General features: G+C 36.8%; 1 protein-coding gene across 2 annotated transcripts in view; it reads right to left on the bottom strand.

Annotated features, from left to right (window-relative positions):
• Positions 1-25,638, bottom strand: part of LOC145983109 (chitin synthase chs-2-like) — an 81,619-nt gene that overhangs the window by 32,716 nt on the left and 23,265 nt on the right. For both annotated transcript variants that reach the window (XM_083116386.1, XM_083116387.1), the window contains exons 2-12: positions 16,558-16,802; positions 13,696-13,989; positions 10,735-10,941; positions 9,975-10,174; positions 8,566-8,713; positions 6,319-6,521; positions 5,790-5,978; positions 4,767-5,034; positions 2,767-3,029; positions 1,657-1,867; positions 1,179-1,379 (exon numbers count right to left, since the gene is read on the bottom strand). In XM_083116386.1, coding sequence (XP_082972512.1) covers positions 1,179-1,379; positions 1,657-1,867; positions 2,767-3,029; positions 4,767-5,034; positions 5,790-5,978; positions 6,319-6,521; positions 8,566-8,713; positions 9,975-10,174; positions 10,735-10,941; positions 13,696-13,989; positions 16,558-16,802 — 2,429 coding nt within the window. The remainder of the gene's footprint in view (positions 1-1,178; positions 1,380-1,656; positions 1,868-2,766; positions 3,030-4,766; positions 5,035-5,789; positions 5,979-6,318; positions 6,522-8,565; positions 8,714-9,974; positions 10,175-10,734; positions 10,942-13,695; positions 13,990-16,557; positions 16,803-25,638) is intronic.

Below are 25,638 nucleotides of genomic sequence, written 5' to 3'. Positions count from 1 at the left end.
TGCCATAATGAAAAGGAACACATCATCATAATCCCTAAGGTTTTGCATTTATAAAGACATTAACACATTTAAAAATTTCAACATATTGATATTTTACTTTGCCTGTATACTTTGTTCAAAGAATGTTACAATTATAATATTTTTTGAAGTGATATTTTAAAAATATTAACATTGCAATTAATATTTTGAACTTTTAAAGTGGGATCTGAACCACTATGTGCCTCCACCAGGTATCGAACCTGGGACCCCTTTATTACAAGGTGATGAGGGTACCACTGCACCATTGGGGAGGCCAACATCATTATGATAAAATCACAACTATCTGAAGAATGACAAAAATCATACCACAGGAAAGTGAATGACACTTTCTATAGTATGCACTATATATTTTCAAACTTTGTCTTGAAAACACTTTTTTTTCATGGTTATATCTCATAATACCAAGTTGAGCATTTCATTTGGTCTAAGACTAAGCTTTCCCCTAAAGTAATGGGATATAATGAACTATGAGGTGGGGAGGGAGGGGTGATGTGATGATGTCAGATGGAGAGGGGAGTGGAATGGTCAAATGTACGAGAAAAAATTATAGTTTCAGACCAATTGAATGAGATGAGGTGGGCCAGTATTTCATACCCAACCCTGGATTATACAGTGCATCTTTGACCTTCATATTGGAGGCTTGTTTTAAATGAAAATTACTAAGAGAAGCACATAGAACAAGTTTATAAGGCTAATAATGTTTTGAGACTTAACGTAATAGAAATAATAAACAGAGTGAAGTTGAACTGTAAGTTCTCAACAACATATGTTAATAAGTACACTAAAATGAAGTACTCACTTATCAATGAATGTGTTTGTGTGTGTGGTGTGTGTTCTATTAATTTTGGTGGCACACATATATACAAAAAACAGCTTCAAGCATACTTGAATACTTCCTTTTAGTGTACTAATTTACTAGAGCATATTTCATTCCCAAAAGAATGAATGAGTCGAAAAAAATTAATAAGAAAGAATGTAGTTTTTAGTACATTAAAATGAATACTTTAAATCCTTTGAAAAAAACCCTAATTAACAAGTATTATAATTGATTACGAAAATTCTATGCAGCATAATGGAATATTATAATTAAGTTGTAAAATGCAAATACAATACATCTACTTATAAGTACTTGTACTTACCCTGATCATACTGTACGTAGTGCCTGGCTTCATCTGAACGTGCAGTGTATCTGCGCATAACATTGTCATCCATAAGGGCTTTTCCACGGAACAAGGAGAAGCAACCAGGACTACAGAGAACGCAGCCTATCATATGCTCTGTTGCCTTCTGCAGCCAATGACCAATTGCATACTCAAACATCTGATACCATACCATCGGACCTGAAGTCAGTAACAACAAATGTAAGGTGTTTGTGAAAATTATTGAATTCACAGTGAAGAAGATGCTACAAGCATCACTTGATGTGTTATTAGGACATTCTGATTGAAATATCTATTATGAATTTTACTCTGAATTTTTCAATCTCTGATAATTCTTAGTGTAAAATAGTTTTACCGGTAATTGAAACTATGTTAAATTATTAAAAGCAAGACAGGACATAGGAGTATGCATATGCAAATTCACCTTTGCTTTGAATAGTTTGACAACTAGTTTTACCTGATCCTATAGGATGAATTCTCCCGCAAGCAGCTCCCAGGTTTCTGTTCTTCTTCATGAGATCCACCAACAATTGCACAGCTACAGGTTGGAAGTCGATGTCTCCATCCAGAGTCAAAAGAAAAGTGTTTTCAGCCATTACTTCCTTCCGGTCCACAGGGATTGGCAACTCCATCAGTCGGTGCCCCAGCAAGTAGTACATGTACATTACCTGAGAGAGAGAAAGTACTCTTATAATTCTCTGAATGTTGGTGACAATGATTCTACATTAGCATGCAATGTCAATTGGACATTATTTAATTTAATAGTGCTTTAAACCAGTGGTTCCCAAAGTGTGCGACACAACACTTTGTGCCGTGGTTGGCTTACAGGGCAGCCACGAAATGTTCCAATATTTTCACTGAAATGAGACTACGTGTTAGTCTACGCATGGTTTTAGAATTGGATCATCACATCAATCCAAATATGTGTTTATTTAGTACTTTTTACATGTGAATTTGAAATAAGTGTTTATTATTTAACTCAAGGCAAGCAACCTAACCACACTAATGAAGCATTGCAAGTGCTTTGGCCACCTCGGAAAAATCTTGAAACACTAAGGGTGCCGTGAAACGAAAAAGTTTGTGAACTTCTGTTCTAAACTATACTTATTCTAACACCTCTTCTCTCATCTTCAGGTGAACAAATATATTTTTGCTGGTGGGGAAGATTGAACCTGCAACAGACCTGTGATATTTCTACAAATCCAGTGCTCTAACCAGCTACTCCATGGCACTCCCTGGTATTCTGTACTCATATTTACTCTATTTAAGCCACTATTTCTATTTTTTTTAATCATAAATGCAGCCCAAAGAAGTTATCTATCATATCTCCACACCCCTCCATTTCAGATCACTGACTTGAATTCTGTGCTTCATTGTGTCACTATTTATAAATGCTTGATCATTAGAAGGATTCCAAAACAAGGCCTTCGCAGCAAGTGCACGAAACTATTATTCCGATAATAAAATTATGTCATGTATTAATGCTTATCTGATCACTACAATGAAGATACCAACCTACTTACGAAATGTTTATAATTCAAGCATAACTTTGCTTTGAACATCTCACCTGGCTCCATCGTTTCCTGTGTCTAATTTTGGACTTGTCCTTCAGATGAGCAATCATTTTCGTTTTACCAGGCAAAGTCCACACCAAGCGACCTCCATAAGGTGTTGGGAATTTCTTGGGCGGGCGGATCCTGATGCTTGTTTCATGGACGTGTGTGGCTGCCTCGTCAATTGTCTCCACCAGCAACTTCACGAATCTGTTAACCACATTCTCATCTTCATTCTCATCACTCAGCTCAAAGGCATCGTCAAAGAATATGTGCGCTGAAAAATTAAAAAATATATTGATATGTTGATTTAAAAATATTGCTTCATGATAATATAATGGCACAAATCAAATCATCATCAATAAATATAATTAAAGGTGTATATTCTGAGGGTATTTGAGCCTTTTGCCACTTGACTTCTTTCAATTTTAGGGTGATGATTGGCAAAGCTGAAAAAAAATACCCTTACATACACGTTGTGTTTGTCGATGTCAACATTTTGTATCTCAGAAACTCCCTTAGCCATTAAAGACATATTTTGGTAGACCTACCAAATAGTAACTCAGCACTCAACTGTCTCATATATCTGGCCATGAGATACAGAAATCAATCTAAGTAACCTGCTAATATCTCAAAATCTAGCAAATATAATTTTTTTTAAATTCTACAATTGAAAAACTACCAAATATGACGTAAATTGAACAAACTATTTTGACTTGGATAATTTATAGGAGCTCAAGAATCAATATAATTGTAATATTGTGATATTTTTGAGTGACCTGTTAATATTGGGCTTTCCATTAGATTGTTCCAGTCAACAACTGAAATCAATCGATACATATACATCACAAAGACACTAGCAAAGATGGAAATACAAAATTTGTGCATGAAATACCTGAGATATACAATATTAAATGACAACTTTCAACACTCAAGTCCTGTATAATAATTGCTTTCCAGAAAAAGGAAAAGTAACCAATATAATACAGTATCATGGGCGTCGCCAGAAATTTTTGTAAAAAGTAAGGGGGAGGGATTCAGTCCATTGATAAAACTTGAATAGTAGAAATAGTAACAATAATGAATATTATTATTATGCTTATGATTATTATTAGAATATGATAACTAATTGCATTGCAATAAAAATAAACCAATTCTGTTTATTATTATTATACCATTTTAGAGACTCTTCTACTTGATACACTAGATGAGTGAATATAGAGCACAACTGTCTTTTATGTTTTCTTTTACATTTCTTACAGCTGGTGTACTGAAAAGCATAATTATTTAAATTTGTTTTTAAAATTTACACACCTCGTTCAAGAAAATACTTTAAAATTAAGGGGAAAGTTTAGTCGTAGTGTTTATGTTGTGTTACCTATCAGATAAAACTTTATTTTACTTTATTTTGAAAACTGTGAAACCATTTATTCTTTGGTTCAAATGATGAAATATGAAACATAAATTGTTCCTGTACTTTACACTCATTTTTTATTGATTTAACACATTTTTACTTTGTCAAAATACTGACTAATTGAATAATAAAAACAACAGCTCTCTAATTTTTTTTATAACTTTGCATGAACAATGCCAATTTCCAGGGGGTCAATGGACCGGTTCAATCCCCCTTCTGACATCCATGTACAGTATATGAAAAACTAGGGAATATTAGTAAATATACAAATACATTTAAACAGAATCAGGGACAAGGATGCTAATGGAGGTACCCTTCTGGTAAAGCACTGAAATCTAAATCTCTCTTCTATGCAATACAACCTGAATGGCATTTTTGTGGATTAATGAGAATGTTATGCCTCGACCCACAACCAGAATAATCCTCTAAGGATTTATATTGTGTTGTGTCCATGCATGCTTGTGATGGTGTTTTTATTTCATCTTATACTGTCTAATCATCATTCATCATCATCACAATTAGTCAAAAGTGGCATGAAAGCAATACAGAATGACCAAATATGAAAAAAATACAAGAGGATGTTAATAAGCAATAGCTTACTCTCAAATTCGTAGTAGTCAGGATCGACCACCCGGAGGTACTTCTGCGCCACTCTTCTCGCTGATTGGTCCTCATCCATCCTCAGTATGGACTTAAGCATCTCCATCATCTCCTCCTTGGTCTCGTGCCACATGGTGGCACAGGCATAGATGCGGGTGATGTGGTCGGAAGATTTCACTGTCTTTGGCGTGGAGCTGCTGGCATCTGTGTGTACGGAGATTGTTTCATAGTACTCGTCATTTGTCGGGTCTTTGTCCAGTTCCAGATCCTGCAAGAAACATGTGTTCAAAACAGGTACCACAAAATTAGCAAAAACAAAGATTATTTAGGTGTATTTTACATATAGCCACCATGGTATACTGGATGTTGCTTTCACAACCAAGAAGATAAGCTCGGTTTCAAAATGGAGCTGGAAGAAGCAGTTGTAAATGCTGTTGGTATTGCAAAGAGCAAAACTTGATGAACTGTGGTCTGAGTTGCAAGAGCAGGCAGGGCCAGATTTAGCCCCAGCAAACCAGAGCCTTGGGGTACACTAATTTGGGATAGCAAATTTATACCAGAAATTGTGAGAAGCCAGGAAAGTGTCATGCTCCTAAGTAATTTTGACTGAAACCAAAGGCTATCAGCATGAATTAGTCTGATGAATAAGTCATTCTTAATTTACATACACTTTCTGTTCATCTTCTTGTAAGATAAAAAGCTGTCCATTAGGACACTTAGGGCACCAGGGAGTATTTGCCCTCCGTGAGATATCTGGAAAGAGCTCATATAATTCAAAGGGTGAAATTCTGGCATGAAAACATGAACAAGGGGTGCCGTGAATAACAGTAGATTAAGTGCCTATGCAAATTATCCTAGTTCTGGGGATGGTTTATGAAAGTTCTCTTAACTGGGGGGGAGGGGGGAAGCATCACTCCACGTTTACCCCACTTTAAGCACTGCTGCCCTTGAGAGAAAACCTGCGGGTGGCCTCCTAGGACAAAATAATAAATAAGTAAAGAATTGAACAGCAGGGGTCCATACCTCTGTTTTAACATCTGCCTCATCGTCCCTTCTCCTGTTGAGACCAAGAGACTGGTCCACCAGAAGGGCGCTGTACATGGGAGTCACAAACAGCTTCTCTGTGGTCGCCAGTCGCTCGCACTTTGGAGTCCAGATGTGAAGGGTGATCCACGTTTGAGAGAGTAACCACAGTAGCCATACCCATGCATGCTGCAATGAAATTTAACTCCTTGAATGTACATAAAAATTTATGTGTATCGTTAATAATTTAGAATTAGAATAATGCAGTTATGAATAGATAATTTCATAAATAACATTACATATTTAGGCAACCTGCTGAAGGCGATTCTCTTGATGTGTTTCTGGCATAAGCAACAACAAATTTTGATCGAAATTTAATGCCAATTGACACAGAGGAGATTAAAGCATGGGCATGAATGACAGCATGATAACATTAACAAAGTAGTTGCCTCACCCTGGAGCAAGGAGACTGGTGGTTGGTTTTCTTCAATTTACTTATTATTAAACTTTCTTATGAATATCCACTCACCTGCTTGGAGATGAAGTCGTTGAGAAGATACACAGGTGGTGCTTCGAAGAACAGGTAGTCGGGAATGTAGCCATGGAAGAAGCAAGGGTCACCATTTCGTAACCCACAGGCGGCAATCAGGAAAGATATTGCAACAGGAATAGTGAGGTTCACAGGGAAAGCAAAGCTGAAACCCTGAATCAGAATTTTGCAAGCAAATTTTCCTGAAATGGAAAAACACAATGGCATCAAGTTACCGGCAGCCTTTAGAAAAAAGAAATAAAACAGCATATGTTCCAGTAAAAATAAACCATTGTGATAAGTACGTATATGCAAGTCATGTATTAGTGTTGGCATTTCATTAATTCATTTCTCATTTGTTAAGAAGATAAACTCCAGAAACCATTACAGCAATTTTATTGGTTTTCCTTCAGGGTTTGGAAACTGTTACATTCCAAGGGATGTAGTTAGACTGATGTGTTTTTTTTGGGGGGGAGGGGCAATATACTATTTACAATTTTTCTTACATAATATTTTAACCACACACTCACACAAGTTCTGTATCAGATTAAGTTTTCATTAATATATACTAGTAGCAGTTTTTTAAATCTATATTACATTATTATTATTATATTTCTATTTAACTTAGTTTATATCCCACCAAGGATAATAACAAGAAAAATAATAAACTGAATTGGATCTACATGCAAAGGTTTGAAAAAAATATTTTATGATTTTTTAGAAAAAAAATAGTTTTTTCTGAGCTGAGAAAAATCTGGAGGTGGGGCATGTGGAAGTTTCAGGGAGCCAATGAACACCGAATCACGTTACGACATCTATGTGTATCATATTAGTGTATCTCAGTTATTTGTCACTTGATACTGCTGGTGGTTTCTGACAAACATACAGTTGAATAATTTGAAAGTAGAAATATGTATGACAAGCACATTTGCTGGCATGTATGATATTCTTTGTAAAACCATGAATACAATGAAAAAATAATCATAACAAAAATAATATTTTGTGGTGCACAGGTATAAGTAATTAAAATCAAATAGCAACATTATTTTTCGTGGCAGGTTCTACTTCTTGAATGATGTGTAACTCATTTTTTTTAAGGAGGGGGGACATGAAAAGAGATTTGATGACTTTTTGGTCTATGTCAATATCAGATACTGATCAATACAAATGATATGAACCAGAAACCCTCACTTTGATTCACAGTAGATCTTACATGTTTTTGCATTGATGCAACTTATTGAGAGCAATTAGGAAGTTACGTGAATCTACAAAAAATACGTGACTGCAAATGTATAATGTCTGGAAAATTGATTATGAAGTATTTGATATATAAATGCTCTTGTTCCCCCTCCCACTCTTGTAATACAACAAATATTCCTCAACATATCTTTAATGACAATGAAACACCGATTTGTGAATATTTTGGGTGAAAATTTTGTTTGCATACTAAACTTTGTTGAATTCTATAATGAAAAAGTCATGGATAAGTTAATACAAAGAGCCACTATATATTACTCACAGATGGCCTTGAACAGCAATGCAACTTGGGATCTAATACCTTTGTGGGGGAGGGGAGGAGCAGAACATGAACCTTAGGTTCAGGAACCTTGAATAAGAAAAACTCCTAACATGTAACTTTTAATAATTTTAATAAACCTTGAAATTTTTGAGGATTGAGTGCTCTCCCCCCTGTCAAGTTACAGCTATGGCCTTGAACCCTCAAAGGGACTCGTGTTCAGGGATATAGTGTATGGATTTTAAAGTATTTATGCATAATCATGACTTATAATTGTGCATATGTAATCATCAATCCATAATGATAATGATTTATTGTGAGGATTCGATTTGTCATATTAGAGTTTGTTGGAATTATATATTGTACCAGTGTTTGTAATAGGTGTTTTGTGTGATTCAGGTTAAACGGGTAAATATTTGAAAATTTTTGTTGTCACAGCTAAGTAGTCAATGTGTTCTGTCACCAAGATATATAGGTATAGATTATGTATTACATGTGTATGTGTGTCTGTGTGTGTAAAGGAGGGAGAGTGTGCATGTGCGCATGTACATGTTGTAAATGTAAATGTAATATTGTAATACTATTTTCTGTAATTTGAGACTTGAATAAAGATTGAGCAGGTAAAAAATTTACATGTTCATTATTATTGTTAGCATTATATATCGTTTATTATTACTAATTGTACTTCCATTAATTCATTTAAAGTGATAAGTATTTATAATCAGCCTTACCGAATACATAGCAGAGGTAAGCTGCAACAACTTGAATGATGAGAACGTAGATAGCAGCATTGTAAGAAGCCTCAACCATGACTGTGTCGCCTGTGGAATGTGCCTCCAGAAGATCTGGAAGAATGCTTCCTCCCAGATCGGATTTCACCTGCGATACAATTGCATTCAATGATTAAACTATCCAAAGATAATTCATAGAAGCACATACCATACACTAATATGCTGAAATTGTGAATTATTTAATAACAGCCAGATTTCTTCTTAAAATTTTTTAGTTAAGTTACACATTACAAACTATAGTAATTGCAAAATTATAGCAACAAGTTTGTATTGAAGTCCAAATTGTTGTAATTTACAAAGGTAGAAATTTCTGTTTCAAATTAGCACACTTCACATGGAAACCAAATAATAAATCCATGTTAGTTGAAAATAAATATTTTGATAATTCTAATTTAGATGTTGATCTATGCACATGGACGTGTTATTATCAACTTTTTTCTACTTTCAACAAATTTACAAACATATAAAAATTATAACTACTGTACTTTGAATGGTAAGACACAATTCTAGTTGTATTTGACTCAGAACCCACTTTATAATTAGAACTTTGGTAATATTTCTTATGTCGAAATGAAATATTTGTATCTTTTTTTCAATGTAAAATAGTTATTACACATAAACACTCAGCCTCTGTGATAAATAATTACTATTTCCATCAACTGCAGGAACATTAATGTAAACATAACCACATCACTTCTAAGAAACAGTTCCATTCCCCTGAGCTAATTCCTGGACACAGGAATTATACACAGCTATCATTTGACCAACAAATAGGATTTCTCAGAAGCCATGTGTATTTGTTTTCATTTACTTCATCCTTACAGTGGACAGAGAATAGTTAAAGAGATTTTCCTTGTACCTGTGATGTCGAAATGAACAAGATTAAAATAAGTGGATAACAGAAGTAAGTATTATTCTAGTACAATGTTTACAAAATCTATAATATGTTATTATAATACACTGCTGAATAGAAGAAAGTAGTCACTACATGAAAGAAAAAGAACAGCAAGTGAAAATTTGTTTAATAATAAAAGAACAAAAATGACATTAAACTTAACTCACTCTGGGTTTCCTAACAACGCAGAACAGTGTTCACATCAATAATATCCTTCATCTTTTCTCTGTTTTGATGGATTTTGTTAATTTTACTTTGCTTTGGCTAATCGTGAAGATGAGGTTGAGTGATGATATGATGAAATTGATGAATTGGCACTCACAAAGAAGATCCATGATTTGATCCCATTTCTCCATCTTGATTATTACTGAGTACAGAGTACTCTTGAAATCAGACTACTCTTGAATACAGACTACTCTTTGTTCCATTCAGTACTGCATAAGCTATATCTTACCTCTGTCACTTCAATCTTATGGGAAGAGAATCCAATGGGGAACATGGAGAAGAGGTTGGGGATGGATTCGCCCTTAACATACACGATGAACAGGGTGGAGCTCATGAAGCAGACCATCTTCCACAGGGACACAAAAATGTAGGTGAAGTAGCGGGTTCTCTTCAAGCGCTCCTTGATTCTTCCAAGAGTCTTCACAAAACCTGGAAGAATTAATTATTTTTAGTTGATTTGTATAATTAGATTATACTGCTGAAAGAAGCATACAGCACACAAGGACAACAGATGCATTCAAAATTACACCAAAACATTTAAGTCTTCATTCCCGTGAGCAATTAGAAAGGAATTGCAATAAAGTATGGATGTTCTTAATTAGTATTCAAGGGAGCCTAGTTCCTTGCCTTAGGTGATTCCATGAAAATCCTTTCACCGTATCATCCAGAGAAGACACAAGGTTGGAAACAGAGATGCTAAGTTTAGCTTTTCCACAAGTTACAAATATTCAAGTTATCAATTTAAGTGTCGTAAAGTAACTGTTGATAATGTTACTTCTATTGCAGAAAAGTAACTCTGTTACAGATACAGCTATGCTTACTTTTAAAAGTATATGTTACAGTGAGATTTCTAAAAAAAGTAACTTATTTGTAACTGTGTTACAAGTTGTTACTTCCAAACTTACCCTCCCCCCATTCTGAATAAAATCCTGTCTGGTAATCCTAACGTAAGACAAATCACTTTTTGAAATCAGAAAAAATGTACCTACCCACTGGAGAATGCTTGGTGACGTAGTTCTCCCACCAGCCGCAAGATGTCAGCAACACCGACACAGGGATGAGCCAGAGACGAGGGTGCTTTCTCCCGTCGAGTAGGGGCCAGACGACGAAGGCCGTCGCCTGAGCAGCGATAGCTACCATGTCGACGATCACCTTAATGTACCGCTTCGCCTCTTTGTCGTTTCTAGACAGCAAGCCTGAGAAACAACGCAAGACAAATGAAAATAACGAGAAATAGTGTATTTTCCAAAGTTTTATTACTGTGGGCTATTAGTCAGTAATATGAAACGTCTTGAATGATGAAATTGATGAATGGACATTCACAAACAACCAAGCCCGAGCGGGATTCGAACCCGGGACGCTTGGCGTCACAGCGCGATGTGCTAACCACTCGGCCACAGGATCCGGCTAACTGGGTTCGAGCGCAATACCAGGTGCTATGAAAATTACTGATAAAAAGGAAACCTGATTGACTAACCAAAACATTGGTGACTTGCTCCATAATTGTCCCGCCGACCCTCCCAAACCACACAATACAAAACAATGATAATAATGTTTAAATTAAAATTATTATAAATATATTAAATTAATTAATATAGTATTAATGAAGATAATTAAATTAATTAATACTATATTTTTATTACATAAGGATAATGATATAACATCACGTATTCATTATCTAGCTTACGTATAGTTAAGGTCGGCAAAATTTGTAAAATTTGTAAAATTTGTAAAAAACACAAAAAAACAACTGCCCTGACAAGGAAATAAATTTCAAATACTTGTAAATAGAGATATTAATATTTATTGAATATCAAAAAAAGGATGTTAGACCGAGTTAACGAAAAGTGAAGTTCCTGGTAATATTTAATGCATTAATAAATCTTGCATAAGTCTTCTTTGGTACTGTTATTGAAAGTCGTATGGTCCCAATATAATTCTTGCCATCCAATAAATTTGGCGGAAATAAATAACTCTCCATTAAACAAGAAGTATATTTTCATTATTTAATTTTAGTTATGTTATTATTTCATTATTTGACTTTTGTACTTAGTAAGTCTTTCGGGGGGATCCGGACCCCTGGCCTCCCCCCTAAATACGTCCTTGGGCAAGAGAGATGGCAAGAGCCCCTGGATGTATGACTGTGACATCATATACGTATGTGACGTCAGTCGTCATCAAATAGAGGGGGCCGAGGTAAAGTAGGCACCAAAGGAAAAAATGTAAAAAGTGATCGTCGCGGAACACTGTGTAATGAAAATATTGACGGTCAGTTTAATTAATAATAATATGAATTATCAGTTTGCAAAGAAATAGTTCTAAAAAAATATTTCTCACTCCGCTCACTGTGCAGCCATTTATTTAAGAGTAACGTCAAATCTGTAATTGTTATTACTTCAGAACAGACTCTGTGTTAATAAATTGTCTGTATTATGCAAAATTGTAGTCTATGGTAAACACAAAGACATTGTAAATTAAATTATAATAATAATACCAAACGCGCATTTGGGACTTTTTATCAATGTAATTGCTTCCTATACGGAGGGAGATACTGTGGAAGAAAACACGGTCCATCGAGTACAAAAATTGGGTACACGATTCGTGTCCTGGCCTCTAAACGATTTGCTTTAGTTGATTCATTTGCTTTATTATACTTAGCTTTTTGTGCCACTTTTGTCTAATTTTCTAAGATGGCGATGAGTGATGATATAATGAAATTGACGAATGGACACTCACAAACATCCATGTCCAGGCCAGGATTCGAACCCGGACCCCTGGCGTCGTAGAGCGAGGTACTAACCACTCCGCCACGGGGGCCAGCGCCTCTAAAACGAATAACAACATTTCTTCATTTGTGATGTTTGCAAATAAACGACAGTCCAATGTTGTGTTTACTTTTCCAGCTTCAAAATTAATGTCAAGAATGCGTTTACTTGCTTATCATTTTCCATATTTCTTACACTGAAGAACTGATATTTCACATACGTTTGGAATGATTGTGGCTCTAAATGAACATACTGTCAACTTGCCACAGTATTTTTCAGTTTTGAGCCTTTGAAACACGTTCTTTCTCAATCTCTTAAACACAGGTGCGATTTGAGCTCCCTGTGGTGCGATTTAGGAGACCAGTTGCCAAAATCGCACCATTTGCAAGGGTTTGGAATTTCACATTTTTCTGGCACTTCCAATTGAAATAAAATTTTCCAAAGACATATGAAGAGAGGTAAAAGTTCCTTTACGAGCTGGTATATCAAAAACTATTTAAGTCACGTTACTTGTTTTGCAGCCACGTTCATTTATTTGAAAACTGGTGTGATTTGGGCAACTTTCCCCTGTATATATGAAATGGTTAGGAATTTCACATTTTTCTGGCACTTCCAATTGAAATAAAATTTTCCAAAGACATATGAAGAGAGGTAAAAGTTCCTTTACGAGCTGGTATATCAAAAACTATTTAAGTCACGTTACTTGTTTTGCAGCCACGTCCATTTATTTGAAAACTGGTGTGATTTGGGCAACTTTCCCCTGTATATATGAAATGCCAATGGAAATCCATTGTGTATATATGTGTATATAAATAAATGCGCACGCGCGTGTGTGTATGTAGTGTTGTTTATATCAGACATACCACCTAATAATGTAATTGAAATCAACACTATTGCACCCTACCATACACGTATATTATATGTGCGCATACAATGCATTCCCTTTGACATTTCATTAATTAACTTGGACCTCCCGAAGTTAAACTCCGAGTTATGCCTGTGAAATGATAAACGTACCAAAGTTCTTTGTATTTTCATGGTGTATCTATAATTTGATCCATCATGATTAATGGGTAAATACCAAGACAGAGTAACTTATTTAAGAAAGACGTGCACATTACATTACACATACAAAACACAAGGATACTGCACAACTTCTACAGGGAACAAAGAAGCATGCCTCACCGAAGATTCCTGGGACCGTGCACACGGCGTTGGTCAACATGGCTCCCTTGACGACATCCAGGTCCGGAAGAATGATGAACATGAGCATGGCGATGCCTACCGTGTGCAGAGTCTCCATGAAGAACACGACCATGAAGTCGCTAATTTTGGGCCTCCTCCACGACTTGAAGAAGCAGATCCTGGCGGATCGGATAAGCGTACCAACTTCTGGCACCAGGTAGGCGAAGAGAAGGCACCACATGAACACTATGCGGTCCTCTTCCGGAAGCTTGGTGACGAATTGCTTGCCTTGACCTGGAAAGAAGAGAAATAAATTAGAACATAAGGATTTTAGAATTAGTATTATAAATTCTTTATTTATGAGCTAAGTTAAGCCTGTGGCTGCTCTACCGCTTAACCCTAGCTTAGCCAAGGAAGTTGGGATGGGGGCTGTCAGGCCCACCACCTCTATTTTTTCGATTTTTGAACTATGACAGTTTTTATAAAAAATTGAAAATAAATTACATTGTTCCCTAAGGTGTTCCCACTATTTCTCTATTACTTTTGTTCATAAAAACACCAATGTAATGTAAATAGGAGGTAAAATGCACTAGATGGGCGTATCAGGCGCCAGTTTTGAATGCATTTCATTCAAGACACTCGTGCCAGTGAGAGTGTACAATTACCTGATATGATGGTAATTTTTGTAATTATTATAATTAATAAACCTCTATAAACAAATAAGCATTAATGAAAATGATTATGTTTTTTGTGAGTTTTAGTGAATGGTAAAATATGTGTGTGGCACTCATCCAATATATGGTTATTATTTCTTATTAATGATGGAAATTTTTGTAATTATTATGATTTATAAACCAACTGCACATATATAATCAACAAAGCAAGCAGTGATTCAAAAACAAAATTATTGCTTAAATTTTAATAATAAAAAAGTGTGGCCCTCCTTCTCCCTCCCCCCTTCAGGTAAGTAAGTTTCTCGTACCGCACGGGTAAGCTAGGATTAAAACGCGAAACTTGTAGTCACGGCCACTTCTGGGTTGTAATGATTCCATTGAATGTCAATAGGTTTGTTACAACCCAGAAGTGTCCGTGACTGTACAATCAAATAAATCAAAATATAATACTACTATGATAGATACAAGAATTGAATTACAGTTATCCCTACTAAATACAGTAACACTATAAAATATATTAAAAAATACGTATTAACACAAATCAAAAGTTACAGGTTTATTTTTCAAAATTGAGCATGTATTTTATTTCGATTTTAAGGAAAGCATGCTGTCATATGTACTGCAGCACACAAGGTACCTAGCATCTGGTAATAGTATGCAGAGGCAACTTCAAAGATAACAGGAACGTAGATTTTAAAAAGTTGTCCAGATGAAGTTTTGTTGAGTTTCGAGTCGTGTACTCGTAATTGTGTATTTCGTGTTTAAATTGGTGTCTGTCGACTGTCGTATAAGTATTTCCAGTGCTTCTTTTCTGCTGCCCTACCGGCACCTTTTCATAGGTGCAAATAAAGCTAACAACATTTTATTTTAACCACAGAAATGTGTGTGTGTGTGTGTGTAATTATAGAGATAAACGGTCATTTATGAACATACCACAATATTTTGAGTACATTGAGCGCAATAAGGGATCTTTCAGACCGAAGCGACAAGCGACACGCGACAAGTAACAAGTGTCACTTGGAAACGAATCTCACAAATAAATGCAACCTTTCGTACTGAAGCTACAGTAAAATAAACACGTCCCTCTTGTCGCTTCAGTCTGAAAGCGACCTTACAAACCAACTTGAAGAGTATCGGAAACTTTCTATGCAAAAAAAAAAAAGCACTGAGTATTTCAATGTCTTTGTCTGCGTAATTTTACATATTGTACAGGCCAGATGTAGTTTTCTACGACGCATCATGTTAAGTAGCGCAATATGTGTGATCCCTACTTTTAAATCAAGTGTAAAACGTTTGCAAGTATTCTATATTTTTGAACAATTTCAGCATTCATTTTTGTTAAATTTACCCCATGAACCACGTCACAATAATCAAAGATGGGCAGTAGTTGAGACTGCATAAGAAATAATAGAAAATATGTGTTTGCATATAATTTGCGATAAATGCTATATGTTTCAGAAATTTATTGAAATTTATTATGAAGAACTAATGAAAGATGCTTCGTTGTGGCACGTGTATGCATATTTGACCATTTTTGCACGACTGGGCATATTTTAACCATTTTTGGTTACATTCAGCACGTTTTCGCTCTTTTTCAAGTTACAGAGAACTTCGTTTATACAGTTTAGTTAATCCCAAAACTCATTTCGATCCTTCTTCCACGTTCGCTCAAGTTGTTCAATTTCTTAGAAGTATGTATTCTCAGCTTTGCGATGTGTCAGCTGGGAACTAGAGGAGAAGAGTGGACACGATCTGATGGGGTAAGGAAACTGCTACTGTTATTCTAATGTTAATGTGACATGAGACGGTAATTTGACTGTCTAGTCTAGTGAAAATAAAGTCATCTGGGAACCAAACGCAACATAAATTGTTTCGGTAGAAATAATCGAGAAATCTTATTCCTAAGGTTTCCCGCCATCTTGAAAAAATGGCGCTAAAATTGACATTGAAAATAAAAACAAATAATAATATCTTGAAAACGGCTCATTGTACACAAAGAAATTAGGTATAACCAAAATAAAAGAGAATAACATTTGCTAATTGATCGTTATTTTTGTAAAAGTTGGTTTCAGATACAAATAGTTGCAAATATATGTGTTATTTATAATGTACCCCTGTCTCCTCGTTCCAGTGGCCAGTGCTTTAAGCAATATTGAATTTTTACGATTTACCACATTTAAATACTTACTTATTGTTTTACTGCAATGCTCAACGACTTTATCTTTTTTGATGTGTGACGTCATGAAGAGGACAGCCAATTTGGCGACGACGCCCGATCCAAGGACCATGATGAAGGTGAAGAGGTAGGCCACAACTTTGAGCACTCGGACGGTGATCTCCATGCAGCGCTGGTTGGCCATGGACCCGGTTTCCGATTCTGGAGGAAGGACTCTGAAGACGTCCCATCCTTTCATCTCCTGGACGGTCCTTTGGCTGTAAGGAAAGAAAGCTCTGCATTAAGATCCAAGCTCATTTTCTTTGGAACACTCGATGCTATAATGACCAAGTAAAAATTAGTGACGGCGATAGAATAAATTAGTGGGAATACAAAGAGGGTATTTCGGGACAGTCTTGATTAATATACTCCTAAATACCATACCAAGATTTGAGCAAGATTGCTCTAGTCGGTAGAGCGTCTGACTGTCACGCGGGACCGAGTTCGATTCCCAAGGTGGGTGATCTAAGGTCGGATTTTTTCCGGCCTTGTCTCCGCAATAAATCGGCTGTGGGGCTCACCCAGACTCGAATCAATGGGTACCTGGGGTCAAGCCTGGAGGTAAAGGCGGCCGGACGTGGTGCTGATCACATCACCTCCAAATGGGCCCCTACCCTCACATCCTCTAAATGTGCCTTCATGCTATATGCTTCATGCTATATGCACGGGAAACTTTACCTTTTTTTTTACCATACCAAGATTGTATATTTGAACTTTTTGGCTATGGGAGGGATGTTAAGGGGCGGACAATACAATCGGGGAGACCACCTGCTATCCCCTCTTTGGTGACATCACTGAAAAACTATGATGGTTGAAAGTTACTGTAGAGACATGTAAAGACTTTAGTAAAACCATGAATTTCATGACGGGGGGGTTGTTCTTTTTCGCTCACATATTTTACTATCACGAATGGAATTTGATTAACTTAGGGATCAATTATTATCTTCAACCCCGCTCTGGACATGCTATTACACAAAGAAATATGTCTACGGCTTGTAATAAAAATAAAAGTAGCTACACTTACCTAGATGTTTTTGTAATGGTAAAATTTGAATTGACTTCTTTCAGTAGATCACAAGACTTAAAACTGTGCTCACATGTGAAAAAGATATTCTGAAGTTTACATTTCCAGTTCTTAAGTGCTTGGCGATTAATTCAAAGGAGCCATACATAACACAAGAAAAGTTAACAAAATGTTCTTACTGGTGTTTGGCATAACATATATTTAATTAACTATTAGGTGTTTATTCGCAAATAAATCATTGTTTGAAGAATGAGTTACATTTCCTCACCTTATAATACAGTGTTTGTTTCACTTTACCATTAACATTGGTACATTTTACTTCATGAAGCTAATTAATTATGCGACATTGTAAATGTTTTTTCAGTGGGCTGAAGTTAAAAATATTACTATTACAACAAATGGTGCTGCATTTTATTATAGGCTATATTGAGTATTTATACTTCTCCTTAAGATTGTATATGCTCTTAGGAGCAGTGCAAATTCACGCGTTTAACATGTTTGTGTAGTATAGACTATAACGTTGGAGCCGTAATGGGCATAATGACTTTGCAAACAGAAAACTGGAGCAGAATTCTGAAAGAAACTTAGCCTGTTTTCCAAGGTTGCTATGTATGGCAACCTTCTTCAAATGAATTGGAAAAAATATAGGTTTAATAAAAGTTGAAAGTCAACAATAGAATTATAAAGTTCACATTTTCATCGTAAAGGTTTGCACTGAGTGGTTTACAATCACGCTCTTTGATGTTCTACAAATTCGTACCAAAGGCACCGTGAGAACATTTACCATGCAGGATTTGACACTTAGCACGCAAACCTTTCTTGATTTGCAGAAAATTGACCTCCATAAGGAATTGAACAAATGCCACATATATTCGGCAGGGATTGGTGAAGTTACAGTTGATAAATAGTGAATTGTCTGGTGCTGTGTATCTAATCTTGGAGATAATCAAACTGCTTTAAAAATTTAGGACATAAAGTGTATTTATGCGAGCTGTCTATAAAGCACTTCGTATTTCTCTCTTCCTTGGACCATCTCTATGGTCGAGCATTTGAGTAATGGAATCACGATATCGTTATCGAAGGTCATCGTTGAATGTCTCTTTATCAATTTTATTTAATCATCATTCATCTTCATCGTCGTGATTAGCCAAAAGTGGCAGAAAAGTAACACAAAACAAGAAATATGTAAATACAAAATATCTTGTTACGACCGAAACTAAACAATATACGCGTCTTTTTTGTTGTCATTATAGTATCAGACATCATTCGTCTTTGACAGCTAGTTCTAATAATAAATTGTATCTTACGGTGTTTTAAGTGCAACAGACGGATGGTGCAATTTGAACTTTAAAATTCAAGGTTAGCTGTAGATTACTTGACTGTATCATTTAAAACTATGTATAATTTTTGGTTTGAAATTACTGCGATTTAGGCTTATTATAGTCACAATTTTTATTGCTGTGTAATATTACAAACTTGATAGGAGCATACCCCGTTGGCGCAGTGGTAGCGTCGTCGCTTTGTAATCAAGGGGTTCCGGGTTCGATACCTGGTGGGAGCTCATAGTGGTTCGGATCCCACTTTAAACTGTAGGTTCAGTCTCGATTAACCTTACTGTGCATAAAGTGGACTTAAAACAAACTTGATAGGCATTGCAATTGAATTACCAAGATAAAAAGTATTATGGAAATCAAGAATATAAACCCTAAGATACTGAAGGAAACAATGTGATAAATTGTGAAAGGTTACAGAGACTTTAAAATTATAAATGTTTTTTGTTTAAGGACATGTAAAGAAGGTTGATGATGAGAGATCAAGATATATATTTGATTTGAAGTACTGTTAAACTGATTCAGTAGCCTATGCAATTAGGAGCGTTACTTGAATGTCTGGGAGTTGCAGTGTGGAAGGTTAGAGGTTTAAGGTGTAAAAGAGCGAAATGGAATATAGGAATGTATTTTAATAGTTATAGTAAGACCATACGAAACATATATTTTTATATTAAGAAACTCACAACTTGCAAGATTAATGTTTGGACATAGTAAGGGGAGAAAGTGACTGAAGTGATTCTTGGAAATGATTGATGGATTGAAATACAATTTTTGGGTGTGTCAACACTTGAGTTATTTGCACCCATCACATTATATGAGACCCAACCCCTTACCTTTCACTTGTCTCTGAGGACTAAAGTCTCCTTAAAGTTGAGACTCTAAGCAGGTATTCAGCACATACAAGGACAAAACACAGAAGAAAACAGCCTTACATAGGATTATAATCACTGTGCGAATTAAGCTTTTTTGCTTTGAGAGGGCGGATGCCCACTAAGTGATTTAATTTCTGGAGGGTTTCTTCCGTATGGAAATTTGTATATGTTACCAGTTAGTACAACTAAACTCTTGCCTTGCGATTCTAAGTACCTTAGAAAATTGATTCTAAGCTAAGTTATTAAATATTATGATAACATTTATAAATAATTTAGAAACAGTATATTTACAATTTAAGAAAACTCAAGCCCAAAAAGAGTTTTCGAACTAGTAACACCCGAAAACTTGACCAAATTTATATTACCAAGTTCAAATTTAACGTCCATCTAACCTGCCTACAATTTTTTTGTGAACAGTTCAATACTTCAAAAATATCAGCACTATGCCATGAAAACTTAAATGGAAATTCTCTCGGCTCGGTAAGGTTGGTCAGAATGGTGTCCTTCTTGAATCCACAAGGCTGCCTACTTTTTGGCAGGGAAAATTTTGATGACAAGACCATTAATGGACACGATTGATTTGGTTTGTTACATAGCTAAGAAATGGTATAATATATGCTTTCAATCCTATTTTCTTTGAGAGGTAAAGGTAAAGTAAAGTGTTCCCCTGTGCATAGCACCACGCCATGAAGGCGTATAGGGGGTGTGGGGGTAACGCCCCACACTTTCTTGATCCGGTCATGAGTGGGGATGATGTGATCAGCATCACGCCCCTGACCGCCTTTACCCCCCAGGGTTTCCCCCAGGTACCCATGTTATTCGACGCTGGGTAGGCGCCGGGGCCGCTTCCACCGTTAGAAAAGTTGAACCGGCCGGGGATCGAACCCGGGACCTTTAGCATGGTAGTCAGACGCGTTACCGACTGAGCCACCCTCTTTGAGAGGGATAAAAGCAATTATCTTTTGCCGGGGGTAAAATTTTCTGTGGGGGGATCCACGGCATTCCCCCCGTTAATTCGCACACTGATTATAATGACGTATGTCCAGACGCCAGAGCCTCGTTGACCTGCAAGACTGCAATGACCGGGGCTATTCTTGAAATAATGAGATGGGAATAATTGGAGAAAGTACGAATTCCCTTGAAGACGAAGATAAACAAGAAGCCAAGGAGGAACTGCAATTTATAAATGGCTAGTTGATTGCTGGTATATTGTGTTATGAGCACGTGTGTATTCATATAGATTATAGTCTCATAAGGTATCGTTACTGTTGCATGAAATGGAAAGCAAAAAACAGTTCATTCTGCACCTACCGATTAGGTCCCAAAAAAAATCGTTAACTTTCTGTTCCACAAATAACCAGTAATTATGAGTTATAGCCTGTCCTACCCTACTATAGTTTCTGATGAGACGCCCACTAGAGAAGTGATTTACCGTTGTCACATTTGCTGTATTGATCCAAGGTCATTGACACGACAGTCAAAGATAAAGGAGGAAGCGTTGAGGCTGGCCAGCTATGAATATGCATGTCGAAATCAAAAACCGCCTACCTCACCATTCTTCATAGATTTCGCCGAAGGTGACGAACCCACTCCCCGCAGATAAATTAGTAGATAACAAGGTGCATGACACTGTAATCCGTACAGGTATTATGTAAAGACAGCTCTAGAGTACTGCACATAAACAGGGCATTCAACCCGCGAACAAAGAGAAGAAAATGTGTTTTTTATGTCTCAGAGGCTGGAGGCTTCCTTTGCCACTTTGCCTCGCCTGTTTGGAAACGCGCTTCTTCCTGCACCTATGTGGTCGCATCCGGTTTGAAGAGACCAGGTATCGGTTGCCCTTTGGTCACCCACGCAGCCGGCTTTAATTCCGAGATTGTTGTGACAATCAAGTGGTCCGTTGGGAGTCAATGACTTCCACACTGGTGAGTTGCACTGCTCAACCTTCTTCTGTTTCATCTCGTTGGGTTTTATACAGAGCAAGGACGCGCAGGAGAAGGAAAGGCTTATTTTGTATTCTGCATTTGATTTTTTCTCATTTAACATCATTTTCCTACTTATGTACAGTCACCGGCAATACAAATGGGACATGCTCATGAAATACTCATTTTCCTTAGAAGCGTTAAGTGTTTTGCCTAAGTCTACGGCGGTGGTAGAAGTTGCCATTGAAAATTTGCTATTAAAATCTACTTATGGTCATATAGTTATGCAACACACATAACACTTTGCAGGGTACTGAGTATTTCAGGATCTAAGTGTCCCATTTTTATTGACGGTGACTGTACCTTCTGTCTCTGGAATCTGTGGAGCAACGCCACGCATAACAGTAGAGAAAGGAAGAAAGCGGGTAGGCAGAGCAAAGCAGTGCCCAGCGCTGCAAACGCGTTATCCTCTCCATCTACTCACTTCCCCTCTCATGCGTTCAATAGCTACTTGCGCAGATGACTTGTTGTCGTTCGCTTCCTCCAGAGATTCCCGAGACAGGGCGTAGGTTAATTACCATGCAAACTTAAAACATGATGAAATGGGTTGGGAAAAAGAGAAACATCCAAGAAATGGAGATATATTTTTATGATCTATTTTTCTACCGGAAAAAAAAATTAAACTTCAAAATTTTCTACTAAATTGTTGAATAAATGGTCAACATGTAAGTACATATCCTCAGTGATGAAACTTACAAACTTATTCCTTGTAAAATACATATTATTTTTCTAATAAATTGTTTTGAAATTGGAAATCTTGAAAACTATGCTCACACGAAATCCATTATATCATATTAAATGTATATGTTATGATCAGAGTTAGGATTTTTAGGTGCGCACCTTCTTTTTGTAGTGAAAGTGAGACCTCTGGAAGGACTCAGTGTGGGAAATGTTGCCTCAATGTGAGAATGGAGCTAATTTTCCAGCACCTTTTCCCCCCTTTTTGATAAGCTTTCCCCTTCCCTCTCTTTTCTGGGACATTTATCTATTTTCCCCCTTTTTCGTGTTCTTAATCGCTCTTCCTCCCCTTTTTGTGTCCTTTTACTGGTGTTTTAAATATATTTCCTCAGCAAATCATTGAATTTTTCTTTTCTTTTTTCGCGACACTTTTCTCTTTAAGGTGTTTTCACATTGTTAACTGAAATTGAATGTATTTAAACTGTGCTTGATTGTTGCCTATTTGAAATCAACAATGGAAAGACCGCTACTGATATGCACCAGAGATTTAAGATAGAAGGAAGAAGGAAACGCAGTTTGGTCTTGGAAGCAGTCAAGCAACAATGTGTTTCTGAAGTGGTGGGTTTCACGTTTCATGTGTGCGCAGTGGACAGATATTGTTTGTGGATGTAAGTTCCTTGCCTGCTTTTTCACTCTGTTAGATCCTGTTAGTGCATGCACTTTACCATGCCGAAAGTGTCCAGATCCCGATTTCTCAGTCTGGCTCAAGAATTTAAGCACGAGTTAATAGTAAGTGATGGAACTGTTATTCTATGCACGGTTTATCAGCACCTTTTTTTTCCCTAATCAGCACCTTTTTTTGCCCCTTTTTGGGTCTTATTTTAGCACCTTTTCCCTTCCTTTTTCCCAATGAAATTTTCCCCTAAAAATCCTAACTCTGGTTATGATGATATTTTAATGTATTATAACCAGGCACAGTGGCAGAGTGGTTAACGTAGTGCTGCGGAGATACAGGTTTTAGGTTCTAATCCTTGTTTTGGCCCTTCTAATTTATCAATTTGTTATTCATCCTAATCGCGATGATTAACCTAGATAGGTAGAAGATCGGTATAAAGTAATAACAACATGCATTATATTGCTGCACAAACGGAATACAGAAAACTATTTGTGATTATTATTGAATGTATACGCGTTTATGAATTCCTTTCTAGCAAATTAATAGTGGACTTTTGTACACTACAATGTTAGTCTCCTTGACCTTGAGAACGAAAGTCCATGACGCTACAGTCGTTTGAAGACCCGTCGTCACCTTGTAATCAACGGAACATGAGTTCAATAACGGATGGAGTTGCATAGTGGTCCGGATTCCACTGTAAACAGTTTAGAAAAAAATGTTAAATAATAAAACATACTTTCTATGATTTTTTTAAAAAACGTGATATTCTCAGTCCTGTCCGGAAACGATTAACCTATTTGTGCATAAGGTGGATTTTGAAACAAAACTCAGCTTAAAAAAAACAACAACAACAACAACAACAACAACTTTTGAGTACCATGGAGTGTCAAGCGGCTTTTCATTGTGTGTAGCTAGATCAATTGCCGTAGTTTTTCGTAGTGTGTTCTAACCAGGGTTGTTAAAGGTGCAAGAAATTTTATATAAATTCAATTCCGGTCCAAGAGAGAAAATAAGCAAGCGTAAATGGGTTCTGGACCGTAAAGAACCTATTTATCTGTAAAGTATTTAAATTCGGTCCAGGAACCTTTTTTGCGGATGAATTTAAATCCGGTCTAAGTTTTGTTCCGAAATGAAACAAGACGGAAATTGGACCGAATTTAAATTGTGTGAGAGAAAAGGTTCCGGTCCTTTGCGGAACCCAATAGAACCTATTAGAATTTATGGGTTCTTGGACCGTTAACAACTCTGGTTCTAACTAAGAATTTTAGCTTTTCCAGAAACCGGGCCTTTACACTGTTTCTGAGAAAGTTTTTAATGTATCCTAAACTTTTTAATGTGTTGTGTATGCCCTGTGGAGGGCCCCTTGACAACCTTGCTCCTTTAACAATTCTCAAGTGGCTCTTTGCGCCCCCATTTTTTTTAACAATCGTGTAAGAATTTTAGATAAGGAGATTTCTCGCCTTATTCTTTGAAGGGTGAAAAAAAGCAGAGTGCGCTACTAATGCTGTGAAGCAGCTCCCGCACTGTCCTCAGGATAATGGTTACCCAACTTTGGAGGCCACACCGAGGATCGAACACGAGACTTCTTGCATAAAGTCAAGAATGGTTCGGTTACGAAGGAGTTCCTTCGTAAACCCTCCAGCATGGAAGATTGTACTATAGTTGATATAGAGTGAATAAAATTAGTCTTTCTCGTGCCAGGAGACCCAGCTACTCCAATCGACAGCCTCCCACAAATGCGCAGTTACTTTGCGGTTTTGCAAAGACGTAATCGTCTATTGTCTCCTCCCTCCCCCCAGGCTCCGAGGCGAACGCGGGTGAAAGTGGAGGCTGAGGTAAGAAGTATAACTGGACCAGCCCACGCCTTGGTCCACGTTGCCACGTCTTTGGAGGCTGCTACGTGGAGCTGCAAAGCATTGTCTTCTTTAGGAGAACGGTCTGCCGCTTTTCCATTGCAGGAGATTCAGACGAGCTTTATCCGCAAGGACAATGTTGGCTGCTTCTTGGCACCATTCGAAAACAAAGGAAGTTGGATTTTTAGCATTGTATGTATCATTGAGTATTCATTGGTTAGATTCATTTTAGGGCAGATATAGAGTCATTGCTGATGCTTTAGCCTGTTTTTATGACCATATCTCTTCATATGGACTCCGTTTTGTAACTTCGACATCCGCAGCAAGGTATTTTGGAGGGGGGAGGACAAAGAGTCATATCTTCTTCCATAATAGCGTTGTTACCCTCAAAAAACACATCTCCAGTTTGAAGTTAGCATGCCCCTGCAAACGTTCTTATGATGAGATAAATTACTGTGACTTAAATGTGCAAACACATGTTTTTAGGCTGATTGATTGATTTGCTTTTCTTCGATTACTGCCAGTTTTGGCTAATCGCAGAGTTGAGGATGAGTGGTGATATGATGAAATTGATGAAGAGACACCAATTCCAAGTCCGAGATTCGAACCCGGGACCCCTTGTAACCGTTCCGACACGG

Source organism: Lepisma saccharinum, unplaced genomic scaffold, assembly GCF_977018435.1.
Source record: "Lepisma saccharinum unplaced genomic scaffold, izLepSacc3.1 HAP1_SCAFFOLD_654, whole genome shotgun sequence".
NCBI lineage: Eukaryota > Metazoa > Arthropoda > Insecta > Zygentoma > Lepismatidae > Lepisma > Lepisma saccharinum.
The sequence above is the reverse complement of the archived record's forward strand: the minus strand, read 5'-3'. Positions and strand labels throughout refer to the sequence as shown.